The sequence below is a fragment of the Dama dama genome, chromosome 20, assembly GCF_033118175.1.
Source record: "Dama dama isolate Ldn47 chromosome 20, ASM3311817v1, whole genome shotgun sequence".
NCBI lineage: Eukaryota > Metazoa > Chordata > Mammalia > Artiodactyla > Cervidae > Dama > Dama dama.
The window spans coordinates 86277430-86297347 of record NC_083700.1 but is presented as its reverse complement, the minus strand read 5'-3'; the positions used below and the strand labels follow the sequence as shown (position 1 = coordinate 86297347).

At 43.3% G+C, this 19918-nt stretch overlaps 1 protein-coding gene across 7 annotated transcripts in view; it reads right to left on the bottom strand.

Moving 5' to 3' along the window:
* Window positions 1-19918, bottom strand: part of DAB1 (DAB adaptor protein 1) — a 338270-nt gene that overhangs the window by 71181 nt on the left and 247171 nt on the right. For all 7 annotated transcript variants that reach the window (XM_061121780.1, XM_061121781.1, XM_061121784.1 and 4 more), the window contains exons 5-7: window positions 14250-14381; window positions 13505-13624; window positions 4299-4358 (exon numbers count right to left, since the gene is read on the bottom strand). In XM_061121780.1, coding sequence (XP_060977763.1) covers window positions 4299-4358; window positions 13505-13624; window positions 14250-14381 — 312 coding nt within the window. The remainder of the gene's footprint in view (window positions 1-4298; window positions 4359-13504; window positions 13625-14249; window positions 14382-19918) is intronic.

Sequence of the window (19918 nt, the reverse complement as noted above, 5' to 3'; positions counted from 1 at the left end):
TCTGAACCTGCATGCATATGTGCATGCTAAGTCACTTCAGTCCTGCCCGACTCTTTGTGACCCTATGGACTGCCAGGTTCTTCTGTCCATGGGATTCTCTAGGCAAAAATAACTGGAGCTATTGCTATGCCCATCTCCAGGGGATCGTTCCAACCCAAGGACTGAACCAGCATCTCTTACATCTCCTGTACTGGCAGGCAGGTTCTTTACCACTAATGCTACCTGGGAACAATGTAACAAACACAATGAATTCCGACTTCTGCTTCCTTAAACCTCTGAAATCTCTAATATGTCAAATTTGCCACTTACTGAGTGTCTCTCTGACCATGAAAGAGTGATGATGAGCCACTGACTGAGGCTTTAGAACAGAGGTTCTAGAACTGAGATCAAGGGATCTCGGTGGCTTCAAGGCCTACAAAAACTTAAATGTGGACCCATGTTTCTTTCTGGGGAATGAGTCTACCAGCAAAATTTCAAGGAGAACAGAAATCCCAAGAAAGGTTTCCTTATGGATAGTGATGAATTTTTGGGGTGGGGGGTTGGATAGTGATGATTAAAAGTAATTCTTGTCCTCAAGGAGTTCACAGAAAAGAACGGGAAACAAATAGCATAATAACAGGTCACAGCTACTGAATCCTCACTGTGCACCAAATCCTGTGCTTCTTCACATATTTAAGCTCATTTAGCCGCTAGCAAAAACTCTAAGGTAGGTGCTATCATTAACCCCAAGGTTAGGCTTTTAAGGAACCCAAGGTCCAACGGCTCAGTGGATACATTAAGAGAAAATAATCCCTTATGATCATCACAAAGAGAAGGACAGAGGTATCCCAGAGAGGCTGATTACTCTGGGGTAAGGAAGGCTTCCTGGTGGGGGTGGCTGTCACTTAGAATACTTGGCAATCCTCAGCTCTGTGAAAACTGTTGGCTGGTGCATTGCTTGTTTCAGCAACAAGTGGAAATGTTCTCATTAATCGACTCCATGTCTGCTATTAAAGGTTTTACATAAATCTTTCCTTTGATCTGCCAAACAAAGCTACAAGAAAGACATTACTTTCTTTGTACAGATGATGACATTGAAGCTTAGAGATGCAAAAAGCTATTCAAGGACCCTTAATAAGTGGCCAGATGAGAGTCATACCCAGATCTGACTCTGAAGATCAGGTGGTTGTATATGTCTGGTCTGGTTGGTGGTTTTCCTCAACAACAGCCCCAAGCTGAGTCCTTTATTAGGATTCTGTACAGATCTGTCCCAAGGAAGAGGAAACCAGGTGGTCCCCAGACTAACAGACCACTGGGCAGTCTCCCTTCTTGTGGGAAACTTGTAGGAGCCCCCAGACTCCCTTGGAAGATGCCTGGTTGTCTTTGGTTTGTGTTTCTGGGTCAGGAGCAGGTGGTGAAGGTGTTAACAGCGACAGTATGGTAGGGATTCTCAGAGCATAGATATATCCTGGGGAAAGGCACTTGGCAGAGAGGAAGGGCTTTGGGGGAAAGCCTGGAGCAGGGGAAGATGTCAGAGCAAGTGGGACACAGGGTACATAAGACATCTCTGGGAGGTTTAGGCAAGTGGGAACAACTTCCCAATACACAGACTATTTTATCCTCAAAATCACCTTGCAAGTTAGCATCGGTAACTCCTCTTGGAAGATGAGAACACTGTGCCTCAGAGGCAGTGAGACCTATCAGAAGCCTTATGGACAGTAAGGATAGACAGGAGTTGAGATTCCAGGTGCATCCATCTGCCTCTAACTTGAGACTATGCTTTCCACTTTCTCCTGCTCTCAGAGTTTTAGAAATACTGAGATAGTTCATGGAAAAGCCATGATCACCATCCGATGCTTCTGAGAGTCTGTGGTAACAATGGATTGGAAGACACTGCATTCAGGCAGCCCCGACATTTTCTAAGCAAAACCAGAGCATACGTCCTCAGTGACTATTGTTAATCAGAGAAACAGGAAACTCCCATTTAAAAAATAGCAAGAATTCTCATAAATCCCTTCTACAAGGAAGAAGCATTCATATATTTATTAACTATCCCTCGCGCAGCTGTGTTGTGTCTGGCTGCTAGGAACCAGGCCCTGGGCTTGCTTCTGGTAACACAAGGACCTCGGGAAGCTCATAGAAGCTCCTGAGGAAGAAGGATTCCAACACCGTGTGGTCTGCTCCTGGAGGAATGACAGGTGTGGAGGCACAAATGCAGGAGTGACGTGCTGATACTGTTGGAAAATTTAAAAAAGACTCCCCGAAACACAAGGCCGGATGTTGTGGGAGGGCTGCAGGGAGGTTGGGGAAGGGTAGGACTGCTACCGGAAACTGTGGAGTCCAGTGGAGCTGGACCAGGATGAGGCAGGTCAAAGATACAGCAGAGGCTGGGACCCGAGTGCTGTGCATGTCAGGTTGAGAAGTCTGGAGTTTCTTTTTTCTTTTTTTGGAGCTACTAAGCATGGAGGTGGTGTGGCCAGACTGGTTAATAATTTCACAAAAACCAAGGCAGCAAATGGAGCATGTTTCCTCACATATCTAAGCCTGTTAGGGGCAAGTAAGGCAATTTAGGCACAAATTGAATTGGAGGGCGCTGTGTGATGGGGGCTGGACCAAATTGAAACACGAAGAGCAGACTGGTGTCTTGGTGACAAGCAGGCTTGATTAAATGCAAAGGCCTCTGAGAGAAAAACTGCTTTTTTCCGAGTGGCACTACACTGCCTGCCTTCTACTTTGTTTCTACACTCAGTGTTTTTAAAGGGGCTGGTGTTCAGATATGTCTTCTCACTAAAACTAACATGCATTGAGTTTTGGAAGCCATATTTAGGTGGGATAGGATGGCTTCGAGATACTGCAGAGTGGGTAGAGAAATGGAAATGAATCAGAAAGAAAGTTCACTAGGAGAAAGGGGAGTGGAGCCAGGGGAGGGAAAGAAGGGACCAGAAGGACTCCTGGTTGGAGGAATCCAGAAACTCAGGTTTGGAAAGGGTATCAAAGGCTTGCCCCTCTGGCCATTCAATGTCTAAATCCCCACCCCTCCCCCCACTTTCATCCCATCACCTTTCTGACAGGTGATCTTCAAGGCTCTGCTTGTACAACTCCAGAGATGGGGAGCTTACTTACCCTCTGAGGTGCCAGAGTTCCACCCTTGAGCAGTTCTGACCATCAGCAGATCACCCTTAGTTGGAGTTAGAACTGACTTTCTTGTAGTGCCATCCCCTTGTCTCAGTTCCAAGAGTTGGCAGATACAGAACAGTATAATCCCTCTTCCTTTTAATGGCCCTAGGGATGCCCACCTCCATAGTCATCATTTCATTTCTCCAGGTCAAAGGTTTTCAGGTCCTTCTGCTACTCATTCACCAAATTGGGTTTGAAACCCCATGATGAATCTTACCTTGAAACATACAGGACTGTCTCTATGTCTCTCATGGTGTGGGGTCCAGGACTGATAACAGTGTTCCAGATAAGGTCATTTAGCCTCACAACAGCTCCGTTAGGACAAGAGCTAGGTTCTTGAGGTTCAGTATGACTTCAAAACCGGTGCTCCCTCCACCCATGGTTGAATGAGGTCAATAGAGACTAAACACCCCAGCTCTTTCTACACAAGGTGAGGCAAAGTCACAGGTCCCCCCACGCAAAGCCTGCACTGGCTCCCCAGGGCTGCCTGGGTTAGGTAGAGGGTGCCTTTGGAGTGCAACTGAAGGTCTCAAACATGGTTCTGAGCCTAGCAGTGACACAACTGAGCATTTTCCTCTGTATCTCAGATTTCCAGGAGTCCCCCTAGCAGATGGGGTCCAGGTGCAGTGGGCCCCCTGGGTTCTCTGCAAGCCTACAACACATGGCCTTTTCTATAGTGTGCTGATCACTGACTGGACTCTTAACACACTCCAAAGGCTCTGGCCAGCCCTTGTTCTGTCTCTCTGAAGCTTCTTGACCACTTTCAAATTGAGTGAACAACTCTCTTCCCAGAACCAAGAACTGCCTCTGCTTAACCAGGCATCATGGAATCTTTGGCTGGAGACTTTTTCCATAAAATACCTGAGACTCTGAATCCCTTGGACATAGGAGTTTTCATGATTCAGCAGATTACCACTCAGGGAGCCAGAACTTCAAGCAGACTCAGCCCCATCATTTCCACCTCTAACCCCCTTCCCCTGACCCACTGAGGAGTCCCCAGCACGCTTTCCCCAGCAAAGCCATACAGGTGGTGATCTGTATCCATAAGAGCGAATTATGGACTCCCTTCCTTGGATTGCAGACCAAACCTCAGTATAAAGCCAGGTTGTGAGGATCCAGCAGAAGAGAGGAGATATACTTACACTTACAGGTTGACTTTTTGGCACATCATAAACACCTTCCTTCTTTTGGCTGGTGGGAACCTACGAAAAAATCAAATTCAATACAGTCAAAACACTCCGGTACTCTGATTTTGAAGAACAAAGCAACCAGGCTCTCCTTCCACTGGCTAAGTGTGTGTGAACTCAGCCCTGAGGCCTGAGGGGCCAACTTCCAGCAGAAGAAGGAGCTGCTGGTATCATAAAAGTGTCAGGCCACGCTCCTTCTCTCAGGCAAGCTGGAGGAGGAGAGGGGGTGTGAATCACTCCACAAAGGTTTGCAGGATGTCTCTGCCACTGGACTCCTCACAGTACCACAGCAGAGGAAGCAAAAGGCAGAGACCTCAGAGATCATGTGGTGAAAAAAATAATCATCTCACCAAAGACAAAAATGATGGCAGCGAGGTGCTAGGAGTTGCCTAAAGTTGTTAAAAACAGTTTGCAGCTGAGCTTGAAGTACTCCATGTTGATTTGAGATCCAGATTATTTAAAATACAACAAATATCAAGGTTCTAAGACAAAATACAGCTTCTGTTGGGATCACTCACATACTATCTGATAATCACCAAAGGTTTTTCTTTAAGGAAAGGGTCCATCCATGGCAGGAAAAACATGCGACTAGAAGCCAAAACCTCTCTGATGGTTTTCTAACACTTCTCTGTAACTTCTTTGCTCCCTCTCTTCTCTTCCTCATCCATCTAGCCTTACTGGGCCACATGATAACTGTCAAGCTCTAAGCAAGTCACTTAGCTCCTCTGAGCCTCACTGAAATGGGAACTTCAGCTCTGCTTCTTGCTTAAAGAGAAAGGAGAGTAAATAATAAAAGTCTACTTCGCACCATCATACTGTAAAGTGTTAGAATGATAACGTCTTTTGCCATTGATACATTATGTAAATATGTACGCAAATACATATGAATAACAATGGACTTGTGGAATACTTTTCAAATGAGTCTATCAGGGGCCTTGCTCTGAAACATTCCAGTTTCTGTCACTAGTTCATCCTCAGCAAGTAGCAAAGCTTAATTCAAACCCTCCATGGGAGGGATCAGCCAGTAGTGGTTTTCTGTCTGATAACTGGTCTATCTTTGATCAGACAGGGAGCCCCTTAAAAGCAGGCACGGCCCACAAGAGCCAGTAGTCATTCAGTAGGGGTCTGTTATGTAAGTAATCATTGAGGAGCATGGAGAATAGTTAAGAAAAAGTATCTTTTAAGCTTGGACCAGTTTAGAGAAGAATTTGAGCTTATTCCTTGAGTCCCTTCGCCATTTCACTCTCGCTTACCTTAAAATCTTTACACCAACCCTGAGAAGTTGGTATTAAAATCTCCACTTTAAGTAGTAGACAGTGAGGCTCAGAGGTGTTAGGGAAATTTGCCCAAAGTTTCATAGCTAGTTAAGTGATCAGAGTCAAAGGTAGCTCATTCTGGCTATGGAACAAGACATTTATCACTAACGGTATAAGCTAACACTGCCAGAGCATTTTCTACGTGCCAGGCATTATTCTAAACATTTATGTTCACACACATCCTCATTTAATCTCTGTGAGTGGGAAGCCAGGAGCGTCAGCCTGCACGGTCTGCCTTGAACTACTGCATCATACAGACAGCTGCAGCTCCCCCCCGTTTCCACCATTCCCACAGTAGCTTTGGGTGCTTCTTGTCCTCTGACATCCGTTCTATACTCCTGGAAGCTCGTGCACATCCTTGCAAAACAACAGGACTCTGAGTGAGCATGGCTGTGCAGAAGATGCACTTTCAGAATTACTCCTGCAAACTTTAGTTTGCAGGCAGCCCATGAAGAATGTAATTTCTTTGCTCCTGATAAGTAAGCTTCCTCCAAAAGGAACCCTCTAAGAATGCCTACAGAGTCCTTGTTAACAAGGGCCAATAAATTACAAGCCCTCACTTTCATTTTTACTAGCAGCTCACCCTTGCCTGAGCAAAATGAACAGTGTTTTCCTGTTCCCTGCAATTCACTGCTCACTATGGGCACTTAGCAAGTTGAACCGCAGCTGACTCTCAATTATGCCTGCAAATGGAGGAGAAGCAGTAGGATGGAGAAACCCAAACTGTGCATAATTGAAAAAGCTTTTCTGCTTGGCTGTCCCATGGGTGAGATATCAACCTGCCTGTTTGTGTTTTAAGAATTATTTCAGCTAAGACATCATGTTGGGAGCACCACCAGAGTACTGGTGGAGCATTCCTCTGTACTCATAACATCTGGTGCATCCTTTCATTAAGAAATAAAAGTTACCAAGAGCCTATTAAGTGTTGTGACTGTGCTTTCCCTAGGACAATGTGGTGAACAAGACGAACGTGGCCCCTGACTTATCAGTGCTCCTTGTCTCGCTGGGGGAAATGGAAAAGTCATCAGGCTATTGAAGGAGGGTGTAAAAGGAGCTTTATCTTACAAAGTGGTTGTCAAACCACACTGCAGCTTCCTAGTCACTCTGAATTCCGACTGATCTATAAGCCTGCTGAGGGCTCAGTAGATGTTTTATTACCTTTGTTTCCCCATCTGTAAATACTGGTTAAATAAGAAACTTCTAAGCATCACACATTTACCACATATGTGCTAAAGACAGAAAAACCAGCAGAAACACTAAAAGGATGAAGGCCAGACAGTGCCTTGGTCTTGGCTCTCATCTTCCCCTAACTGGTATGTCCCATCTGTGGACCATTTAGTAATATGATGTTGTAAAAAGTGATAACAGTCCTGGACTAAAATGAGGTGGAAGGTTTGGTTCCTAATCCTGGCTCTGCCACAGGCTGGATGACCCTGGATAAGTCACTGTTCTCTGAACCTGCTTCCTCATCTGGTTGTCATGAGTATCGAAGGAGTGCCATACAAACGCCTTGTAGGTGGGGACCAGGCTGTATGTCACTATTATGTCCCGATGCACCCAGCACAGGCTGATGCTCCATACGTAACTATTTATTGAATAAATGAAATTACTCTAAAAACTATACATTAAGGACCATCCATACAGAAGACACTTTCAGTGCAGTGATATATTAATAGTGTGGAAGGGCAGGTTGACGGCTGGGTGACATAGGACTAGAGACATGTCATTTTAAAATAACAATGTGTAACAAATCTTGGGTAATTAAAAATGATTTTTGAATGAACAAACTGGAGAATGTGCCCTTGGCAAGCTGCGATCCCGCTGATGCTAGAAGCTTGCTAAAGTCTGAAGGAACACTAGGTTTTAAAATCAGAGGCTCTGGCCGTGGGCCCATCACTTAAGTATGAAGGACTTAAATATCTTACATTTAAAATGGTAGTTATTACAACTGTACTCATCTCACCGAGATGTTGGAAGGGTCAGAATTAAGTGGTGGGTAAAAATACATTGTACTGTGGGGTTCTGTGCTGTTTTAAAAAAGACAACTAATAATTTTTTTCTGAGGCATGCAAATAGAAAGACAATTATTATTATTATTAATCCAGTTTTGAAAATAAGACTACTGATCCTCAAAGAGAGGTGACATTTACTCAAGAGTCTCTCCCTCCCTTGTGCTGGAGTCATAAATAGCAAAGTCAAGTGACGCTGCTGCTTTCCACTGGGCTCTCTGACAAGATAAGGTGAGCAAGTCATGTTCTACTTCACTTAATACATCATCGTAAGACGTCTCAAGCAGCGTCTGATATTGATGGCATTAGCAAGTGAAAGGAACTAACATTTACACAAAACCTACTATGTACCAAAGTCCTGTCCTGGTTGTTTTACATCTCCATACCACTTTTAGAAGCAGAGACTATAGTATCTATATTCTGTAGCCCAGGAAATTGAGACACAAAAGTTAGGTACTTCACCTGAGGTCGCAAAACAGTTAAAACCTTAGGCCCTCATTCCAGAAAACAAAGGGTAAATAAAATAAAATAAAATTGGAGGCTACCATGACCAAGCCAAAGTATAAGAAACACTGAAGTCTACTCAGGAAGAATAAATATGGGACACTTGTAGGCCCTAAAAAAATGTTGAGGCTCCCAATAGCAGCTCCCTAAAAGCACAGCCTATCTTCAGGCCCAAGAGTTTATTTCTTGTTAAGCGAAATGAGACCCAGGGGACTGGCAAGACAAGAGAGAAAGATGACCAGAGGCCCTTCCGACAGGGAGCAACAAAACAGTCATTCCTTTAAATGGTTCTTCCTATTAATTATGGACAGAGGGGAAGATCCTGGATGTCAGAACTGTTAACACAAGGGTAATTTTAGATACTGACTTGAAACCTATATAGAATCTACTGTTAAAACTTATCATCAAGGATATTCTGAACTGAAAAGAGCCCTTGGATTTATTTATTTATGTACAGAAGTCAGCAAGTGGGAGGTTCTACCTCTTGCTAGCTCTGTAAGCCTGGACAACATACATTATGTCTGTGACACTCTCTTTCCTCATCTGTAAAGTGGAAATTATGACTCGAGCTACTTGGGGTAGCTATGAGACATAAGAAGATACTGTATGTAAGCCCCCATTCACAGAGACCTTGCTTGAGAAATGTTACCAAAACTATACACACATACACACACATATGCACGCACAGCACTCCTAAGTCTTATTGCTCTGTAAAGCGAGGTAGCATGCTTCTCTAACAGTCCTGTGCTGAGGCACTAGTTGCAAAGAACAGAAAAGGGCCATGCCCACGAGAAACTTTGATCTTATTTGCTCATTTCATAGATAAGTAAACTGAGGCTCAGAGAAGGAAAGGGATTGACAAGGTGGCTTAATGGCTGTGGATGCAGTGTGTGACCTGGGATGAAACCTCTTCTTTACAGTCTCCTTGTGATCTTGTTTCATTCTCATGCCTACACATGATTTAGGGAGAACTTATTCTCCTACTTTATCAACTGGGGAAACTGAGTCTCAAAGAGGGCAAGTGCCTCTAAGCTCGCTACCCCTTAGCTAAAGGTAGCTGGTGACAGAGTCAGAACTATATCCCAGTTCCCTGCTTCCCAAAGCCAGTTCTTCCTAGTACACTAGACTGCCCCCTAGAGATCCCGACAGGGCACAAAAGAAGCCCTGCTAACTACAGATATGTCTGCATTCAAGAACCTCTTATATTGAAAAGTCCAGTTTTATTTTAAAAGGTTCTCTCTCTTCATCAGATGACTGGTTAGTGGGTTCCTCTGGCGTCACATTGTAACTGAGCAGGATCCTGTGGGGCCTTCCCAGAACAGGCTCCTGCCTCATATCTTCTGGAAGTACCTAGATAATAGGATCTGATACACATTTCCTGAGCTGTTCTGCAGATGCTAAAACCCCCAACAAATTGAAGAAATTAACTACTTGATGCCCATGAGCATGTAGCGCCCAGACCTACTGATGCCTAAGGAATGATACTGTGACACCATCCTGTTACCAAATGATTAACCAGAGAGCTGTGTACAAGCTGATCACATACCCTGTAATTCCCTTCCCTCACCTGACCTTTAAAACGCCTTCCTGAAACCCACTGGGGAGTTTGGGTGTTTTGAGTACTAGCAGCCCTGGGCTCCTTGCTTGGCGCCCTGCAATAAACTCTCCTCTTTCCTTCACCACAGCCTGGTGTCAGTAGGACTCAAGTTTGGTTCAGTAACAATACTGAGACACTGCAACCTCAGACTTTAAAATTTGACACTGAGGACAGGTATGCAACTTTTCTGTTTAAAGACAGAAACTTTGTAAGTGATGATTTTAGACAAATTCTCAAAGAGCAAGCTCGCACTTGAACCCAGATGGAGCCAGTGGATAGAAATAGATTATCACCCCCTAGGGCTGGTTAAACCGAGGTGCTGGTAGAACTAACATACTTTGGTCATTTAGAATTCTGTGCATTTGATGAAAACGGAAAATATGTTTTACTTTTATTACACAAGTAATGCATGCCCAAGGCAGAATAACAGACCACACAACTGAGTAAATTAAGAAAATTAAAATCACTTATTTAAATACATTAAAATTTTTCCTGCTTCCATAATGTTTATATTTCAAATTAGGGCTAAAATTCTAATTAATGAAAAACTGGAGGTCGTCATATTTGTTTGATGTGTGGCTGTGCTGTAATTACACAGATTCTTTGGTGGAAAAGCACAGGGGAAGCAGTGTGGGTTTGGTCCCAGCTCTTAACAGCGGTACAGTGTTGAGGAAGCTACTCAACCTCTCAAAGCCTCAGTCTCCCCTTGAAAAAGTGGGATTAAAATACCTACTTTACAGCATATTTAGGAGAATTAATGAGTTTAAAAGTGTACAGCAGACTTGTGGTTGCCAAGGGAGGGGGGTGGGGGTAAGGATTGGGAGTTTGGGATTAACAGGTACAAACTGTTATCTATAGAAAAGATAAACAGCAAGGTCCTACTGTATAATGCACAAGGAACTATGTTCAACATCCTGTGATAAACCACAACAGAAAAGTATGAGAAAGAAGGCATATACATGTATAAATGAACCATCATACTGTATAGCAGAAATTAACACAACACTGTAAATCAATTATACTTTAGTAAAATAAACTAAAAAAAAATGTGTGTTTAGGCTTCTTCACATAAGCAGACATTTTTAAGAATATTAATTTAACTTCCCTTCAGAAGGGGCAAAACCTTTAGCTCGACTTTCTTTTATTCAGTTAATATTCCCAGTGTTGTCTCCAAAGAGCATTTTTGAGTTTGGCCTTCATTTTCAGTGGTGCAGTTGACTTTTTAAAGAAATTCAACAGCACGTTCTTTTGAGAAATGAAGGACCCTCATATTCTGAACAACAACCCTCCAAAGGATTAATTTAGTAAAACGGAATGTTTGATTTCTGTGTCAACTGAAAATAGTTAAGATCCATTAAAAATTAAAATATTCTACCCAGTTGGCCATTAAACATGTCAGTGATCAAGCATGAAAACTACTGGTAAACGGCAGGGAACTAGGAGCCAATTCACACAGAGGTATTTTAACAAGCCCAGACTGACCAGCAGAGCAAGGGAGAGGCTGGGAGTGAGAAAAGAGCCCGTGGGGACTCAGCCCCTTCTGTGCGTTCACTGGTGGCGGTGCGAAGGAAGGAGAGGAAAGGGATTTATACCTGATAAATGTTTTCTTCCGTTTCGGGATCACGGATTGGCTCATGTCCAGCCTCAAACACAATGTACTATGACAGCAGCAGCCAGAGAGGAAAAGTTAAGGGGAAAATGAAAGAGGAAAGAAAAAAAAAAGCATTTGGAATTCATGATACAAACTGTAGCAAGCATTAAAGTCACAGGCACAAGAGAAAACAGCCTGAAGAGACATTACTGACATTCCGCGTGGCCTGGCACACTCCTGCCTCTTCTAAGGAAAACTGCCATGGTCCGATGGTCAGCCTTTCAGTCAGGACTGCATAGGCGCTGCAGAACTTTCTGGAGATATAACCCCTTCCTTCAGTGGTACTGATCTCAGCAGTGTCTGCCTGTGCGGGAACTGCTGTGTGGGGATGATGTCTCCTGGGACCCCAACTTTGCCAACTCTGGGTTACAGGGGTCTCTCCCCTTTGCTCCCTAAGGCCCACGGCCCTAAGCCAATTCTGATGTGCTCAGAAGCCCCAAACGCCTTCATCTCATACACATCACCTTACTTTACATTCTCAGTTTTAAATACTGAAGTCAAATTTTCCATATACATGTTTCAGACTCTAAAAGACTGGGCCATTTCAAAAAGGGCTATGTTCTTTACTCTCCGAGCCCATGAGCCAGGGGCTGAGCTCATACTATATACGAATCCACACCCCTGGTATTCTAAAGCAAAGCCTGACATCAAATGCACCTTTGACTTTTGTTTACGTCCATGTTAGACGCTTCTTCTCTTTCAAATCATTCAGATTCTATTCATTTCTTATCCATATTATTTTCTTTTCATCACAGCAGTGGCAGCTTTCGTGTGAAACTATATGCATTCTGTGAAACTACAGAATGCATGTGTGACATATACATATAGAACCCATGTGTGTCCCAGGTAGAAATGTACATTTCAGATTGTCTTTTATGTCCCATAAGTCAAATGTTTGGCTGCTCTCTCTCCTTGGGAATAAGCACAGTGTGGAAGAGGCCTCCTCTCTCCTCTGCATCTGTTAAAACAGAGCATATACTTGAACCCAAGAGAAGCCATCTCTACCCACACTTAGGCTGCAACCTTGAAGAAAGTGCAGAGAAAGCTACGGGCAGGCACGTCTGTGGGATCTCCCTTCCCCCCACTCACAACAGCCCCTCTGGCATGGGCCAAGGGGTCAGGGGGCAGCCTGAACAATCAGGGGCCAGAGAGACTTCTCCTCACAGTCCTTTTCCCAGCTCACAAACCATCCTTTGGATGTGTGTTCAAATGTTGCCAAAATGTCAGTCCCCATCTCTGGTTCTTAACTCACTGAAACCACCTCATTATTCAGTGTCTATAATGAACTCAGAATATTCAAGGGACTCTTGCAAACATTCAGCTCTGGGATCAAACTTATACAGATTGCTAAGAAGGCTGAAGCAGGGGCAAGAAGGGAGAAGCCTATTTCTAAATCCTATGCTACTGATGCCGGCCAAACTTCTGTTAGTTTTTATGGAAATTTGCTCCTGGAGGGGTTGGCAGACCTCATCCTCAGAAATAATCTTGGTCCCTCTCCAGGCTCTGCAGCCAGTGGACATAAAATGCCTACACCACAGGCCTAGGCCTTTCCTGACCCTCAACCCCGACTAGTTTCCAAAATTACCTGGTAAACAGGATCTTCAACGTCCTCTTCCAGAATTGTCTACAGCAGAGTGAGGGAAGGGAGGATGAAAAGCAGAGGATATAAAGCGAGAGATGTGAGACTGTACTCAGAAATTACAGGACAGTGAAGAAACCAGCTCTGGGTAGGAGAGGCTGGTGGGTCATTAAGGCAGAAAACTGGCAGAAAGAAAAATGAAAACCCTTGTAGCCGCCCCACCCCCACTGTTAACAAGAAGCAAATGCAATTGACTTTCCTTAGATCTCCTCCCCTGAAATCTTCCCCAGTTTTAAGATTTCACTTTCTCTCATATGTCTAGAATCTCAGAGAATAGGGATCATTTCTAATGGTATGCTTTCGGTGCCTGTAATTTACACAGGAACCTTTCATCTTTGTTTATTTCTACTTGGCAGCAGGAGGAGAAGCCTTGACTGTCAGTTTTCATATCTGTTTATTTTAAGCCCCTGCTGTCTCCGGTACCAGGATAAATTCACAGGTATACCTGATACACAGCTTGTTCACACTGCTTATCCTTTTGTGCCTTTTTTTCCAATTCTTCTCTTTGCTTCAATTCATAAATAAGTTGAAAGAGATCTCTCAAGTCCAGAATAACAGGTTCAGCCTGGAGTAAAAGGTAGAAAAGCACATAAATAAGGGGATGGTTACTGAGCTGTAGAGACCAATTTTTATTTTTGCTGGCTACAACCCACAGCCCTTCCTTTTTCTATTAAACTGAAAGCATTCCATCTTTAATTAATTCTACCTTGTTATATTGGTTTAGCAAATTGCATCTAGGCTAAAGTTCATTTCTTCAACTAATTATATTTGCAAATTCATAATAATCATGAGCATAAAAGGCACTGCTTTTATTTATTAGTAATTTCGAATACAATAAAATTAGGGTAGGCCTTATGCAAAACAGCTATTTATTTTCTCTTATTTTCTTTTTAAATGAGGCTAGCAACACAAGGAAACTTACTTGTATAGTGTGCCTCCATCCAACTTAATCAGAAAGGAAAATAATGAGTCATTACGAAATACCCATTAGAAAAAGCAACACCACCACAACTGGCTGGGCGTGAGCCTGTTTCTATGCTCCGAGGCTGTTTATCTTTTCTAGATGGGAAGCTGAGTGTCAGCATCGCTGAGTCACATGTCACAATGGGCCCCTGAAGACCAATGGTGTGACTGTGCTATCCCAGAAAAGGTATAAGAAAAAGCTTCCTCCTTGGAAGGGGGCTACTCACCGCCTGGGCTGTCTTTATGGCCACAAATCTGTGGTTCCCTTCCTTCCCGCAAACGTATCCGAAGGCCCGGTGATCTGTGATGTCCTTTGCGATGTAGGAAATTTCGTGCACAGCATGATGATGCTGAAGGGCCTGTGAGAGACAAAAAGAAGAGCCTATTTCAGCGGACTTTCCCTCCGAGCTGTTGATCAATAAGAGATGTGTTTCCGCTACGTGTGAACAAGCCCAGAGGGCTTTGGAAAAGCTGCTTGGTCCAGATGGAAGGAAAAAAAGAGCTGTGTCTGCCCTTGAGAAATGGAGGCTTCCTTCCATGGTCTTGATGCTGTGACCAGAGAGATAAACAGGACTGTTCAGATGCTCAGTGGGCATCTGTGATGGGGGCTCTTGCCTCTGCTTGCCGGGGCCAGTCAGCCTCACTTGGTGGTACAAGCTCCTTCTACGTCTTTCCTCAGGACAATCCCAGTCTATGTTCTGCATTGATATTTAGTACACTCACATAACCCGGGCCTCTGCTTGTCCTGCTGGACGGTGTATACTGTACTATGACCAGGGGCACCCTTTGCATTCAGAGGACCACAGATGTGCATGGTCATGACAGTCTTCCAACAGGTGGTGGTGATAAGACTGACTTGAGGCTCAAACACCTTTTTTGTTTTGTCCCAGGTCACCACACCTCTGAGGGTTTTTGTGTGTTGGTCCCCTTGTCTGCAAGGCCTGTCCTTTTACCCACCTGCGTGAATTCTATTCCTCGTGAAAAGCCTATTTGAAATCACATCACCTTGTGAAATCCTCTAAACAAGACATGCTCTTCCTTGCCCTGCAGAGGAGATTCCTCCCTCTTCTGTGTTCCCCAGAACTTCAGTCTAGCGATCCTGGAACTCCCAAAGGATTCCAAAGGATCCTGGGCTCCCTGGGCTCCTGGCTTTCATAGATCTCCCTTCTCTGTTGTATTTTCCTAAATCCTGGTCTTCCCCTCCTGACTCTGTCTTCATTTTTGTCATCCAAGTACCTAGTGCTGTGCCTGACCCATAGCTGTTGAACTAAGTTGGGACTGCTGATCAGTAATTCAAACATCATTTGAAACTGACCTTCCTGCCCTTGTTAACTAAACTTCAACAAGCAATATCCACCATCCTGTTAACCGATGGTGTTCTTTATGGTCATTTTCCTAGATTAAATGTACCTAAAAGAATCCTCATTAAACAGTACTCTGTAAAGGTTTATGTATGTATCTAAGCATTATATGATGTGTTTCAAGTCCTTACAAAGGACCTTTTCATTATACTGGGTGCTAAGAAGCTTGAATTCTAGCCCCTATATGTGAACACAAGACACTCACTGTATCTCTCTGGATCCCTCTTTATTCCTCTATTAAAGGAGAACTTCGAACCAGATCAATGGCTCCTAACCCAAAGTCCTGGATCTATAGGGATCATTAAAAATAATGAAAAGAGGTCTCAGGCAATTTTCAACGTTTCAAAAAGCTAAACAGAAATTTATAATTATTCCTAATAAGATGACTTCTTTTACCGTGCACACAAATAAAAATGCTGAGTTTATTTAGAATTATATCTGGTTACTGGTGTACCCCTTAGCTCACCTTGGAGCAGATTCTCTTTGGCAATCAGTGATGGATTCAAATAATCCAAATAGAAAAGTAAATGAGTATAAATGCATTTTACTGAACAAAGTCTCCTATGTTACTGAATCTGTGAAGGGAAGGAGAAATTTAACACAAGGAGAATTTGGTTATGAAAATATTGAGAACCACTGAAGTAGATTTTCTCCCAGGGCTCCTTCCATCTTTCCAGATCCTTTAACCATCTAGATCTCACATCACACAGCCAGCCTCTCAGGACAGTGGCGCCTGCCTCTTATGATGACCATTACTTAGTTCTGGATTGCTGACCCTGACCTTCAAAAATGTCCATTCCCGGCCTGTTGCCATCTTTTCAGGCTTCTGACCTTAGGAATCATTTCTGCAGTAGAATTTGCTGCTACAGCTTTACCTTCCAGAATCCAGCCATTCACTCACCTCTTTCTTACTCTTAAGATGCTCTCTGTGGGGTTTCATGCCCGTCCAGGTTGCCCAGTGTCAACTAGACATAATGCATGGAGGGTGGTCACCCTAGCCCCTTAAGTGGCCATAAGACAACTTTATAATTTTAGTGGATTTTGACACAAAGTTGGGGAAGAAAGAAGTGTTTTTTAGTAAAATGACCAGGATCCATTTGTTCTTGCCTTATTAAGAGCGCATATTTATCTAGCAGAGAAAAACTGCTCAGAGAGCAGTAGCTTTTCCATGGTGTTAATGATGTAAAATTGATGAGATTTATATTCACGAAACAAGGCAGTATTGATTTAGAGGCTTTTGTGAGCTTGAATGGGATACAGCAGAGAAACGTGAGAGACAAATTTATCCTCCTTCTCTTTCTTTCCTGCAAGTATTTCTTTCTCTGCATAATACAGTGAATGTTATCCACGTATCCTATTAAATCAAAGTTTGACGACAGCACTTTATTGATTGCCAAGTGGAATATTGCTCTAAAATTAAACTGCGATTAGAAGTCTTCCTGGTGGAATTAGATTCAGAGATGATTGTGCAATGGTAAAATATCACCTACTATGCAAGATAGCAGATGGAGATGTTTTAATTTATCTGTGAATCCTCATTAAGTGTTTTAAAGTCAAAACATTTTTAATGCCTGATGATACCTAATATTTCCTCACAAAGTGTAGCTGTGTGTGCGCATGAAGGGCTTAAAAATATTGTACATTATCTTTTCCCATAGTTAATTTTATGATGTGTTAAAAAGGATTGCTCTGAAATTGGCTCATTCATTTGGAAACGAAGAGTCAGATAGGGATTATGTCTCCACATTCTCCAACCTTAACCATGCAAACGTCATAAAGATCCTTGGAAATACAAATATATTAGAATCCTTCTAATCCTACATTATCACATTCATCTTGGCAACTCAGAGGACATTGCAAATACTTGCTCACTGAGCCTCCAAATTGCTCCAGGTCTTCAAGTAGGTTTTATCAGCACAAATCAAAGGCAGGCGGAGCCAGAGGAAATGTAAACATCATATAGTTCAACTGTGAGTTTATTCATGAAAGGACTGCGGGCCAGAAGGTGTTCTGGCTGGACCAATACTTAATCCAGGCCCCACTCTCCCCACTCATAATGGAAAAGCATTGAATAAAGGAAACAAGGTTATTTAGAATCAAGGTCTCCTTTCCTTAGGCTCTTGACTCCCTAGATCAACAACAAAACCATGATCCCTGATAAGCTAGGATGAGGAAGGGAAACTAAGGAAGGAGGTCAAACTGAGGATGTTCTGGATTCCAGCAGATTACTAAGGTCAGAAAGGGTCACCAATCAGAAGGTCTGGGGTCAAGGCCAGCTATCAGGGTCTCAAAGAAAAAGGTCAAGACCACCTGGTCTGGAAGGGCACTCTCAGGGATTTGCCACTGCAGTATCTGCTGAGCAGCCAAGGCCAGAAAGGGGAGGTGAAGTCCTTGTAACAGAAAAAACAAAAGACCATTTTATCCCAAGAGTGTTTCTGTGGGGAGTTTCGAGGCATCACGTGTTGTTCTGAAGATGCAGAGAATCCTGGGCCAGAGGGAGAGGGAGAGAGTGGAGGAAAGGCAGGTTCTGGTTGCCCTTTTTCCACCCTTCCTTTGGAAATGAGTTTCTGTCTTGGAAAAACATAATCTAGGTATTAGTGACTCAGTCATGTCCAACTATTTGCAACCCCATGGACTGTAGCCCGCCAGGCTCCTCTGTCCATGGGATTCTCCAGGCAAGATTACTGGAGTGGGTAGCCATTTCCTTTCTCCAGGGGATCTTCCCAACCCCGGTATCAAACAAGGGCCTCCTGCATTGCAGGCAGATTCTTCACCATCTGAGCCATCAGGGAAGCCCAATCTAGGTATTAAAGCACCACCAGAAAATCAAAGCAGATAATTTGGTTTTAAAAAGAGAGTCTTCCAGAACACCTGGTTCTTCTGCCACTGTTTCATTTACTCCTCCTATTCTGAACCCTCTCACTGTGGATGAAACTGCTGCCACAGAATTCCAAGGCCAATTCTGAGATCAGCCTCGCCAACCCAGTCTGACTTTCCTCCCAGGAGTAAAAATAATCTGAGGGGGTCATCATCCCCCTTTGGGTTCTGGACTTTCCCACCTCTGTGCCATTATGTATGTTGTTTTCTCTGCTGACTGCCTCTTCTTACCCTAAACATGTTTCATCAACTCTACCTAACTATATTATACCTATGCTTCAAGGCCTAGCTCCAACATCATGCTCATCTAGGGACATTCCTCAACTCCCCTATTCCCTGTAATAATAATTCCCAACTCTGGAATTCATTGCATTGTATTTTTTTCTCTTCTATCTGGGATGCTCCAACTGTCTTAGTTTTGTTACACATTTGTCCATGCATATAGTTATTCACACTGTATAACTCTATTACTGAGTGCCTAATCCGTTCTAGGTCTCATTCTAAGTGCTACATCTGCCCAAATGATTAAAACATGGTCCCTTCCTCAAGACCCTTACAGTCTCAAAGAACAGGCAGGCAAAGAACCTAACCACCACAATATAATAAGACAAGCATGATATTAAAGGTGCTGTATAGGAGCAGAGGAGAAATGGGGACGAGCATCAGGGAAGTCTTGACAAAGCAGCTGACCTTGGACTCAGTCTCCAAGGATAAAGGGGAAATCCTCAGAAAATCAGAGAAAGGGCATTCTAGGCAGAAAGAATGAAGCAAGCAGACGCCTCTAGGTCCTGAAAATAAAACATCTGGAGAACATTTGTGCACATGCTTTCTCTCCACTTTGGGATGTAAACTCTTAAAAAAAAAAAAATGTCAGGTTCTCCTCAGCCTTGTCCTAGTTCCTAAGACTATTCCTTTTGAACCACAAGTGCTAAGTAAGGTTTCATGAATTCTGGCAGCTCAGTGAATAAGAATCTGCTTGCCAATGCATGGGACATGGGTTCGATTCCTGATCTGGGAAGATTCCACGTGCCTGTGCCCCAGAACTGCTGAGTCAGCACTCTAGGGCCCGTGAGCTGCATCTACTGAAGCGCGTGTGCCTACAGCCTGCATTTGGCAACAGAAGCCACTGCCCGCACACCACAGCAGAGAAGTCCCCGCTGGGTGCAACTAGAGAAAGCCTGCGCAAAAAAGCAATGACGACCCAACGCAGCCAAAAATAAATAAATAAATAATTTTAAAACAAAGAGAGAAAGGGGGAACCAAGCTATCCAAAGACGTACAGTGCCCAAGGTAGTCACTCAATAAATGCTCAATGACTGACTAAATCAGGTTAAACTCATGATATTTCACATAGGATTTATTCTGTAAACAGAGGGTTCCTTCTCTGATTCCCATTTTTTTTCTTAGCATTTCCATGAGCCATTTACCAATGTTTAAATGAAGTATCAAATTGTTTGCAGGGTTATTGTCTGACAGAATAAATTACAGAGAAGACTTAATTTGTAGTATGGTTCAATACAGCCAATTAAATACAGTATGGATTAGAAAGTCATCTGCTCAGACTTTACCATTAGCTTTTTTTAAAGAATAAATTCTAGCCTATTTAGCCTTCATATTATTATTGTGTGTGGGTATATGTGTGTATGAGAGGGTGTGGT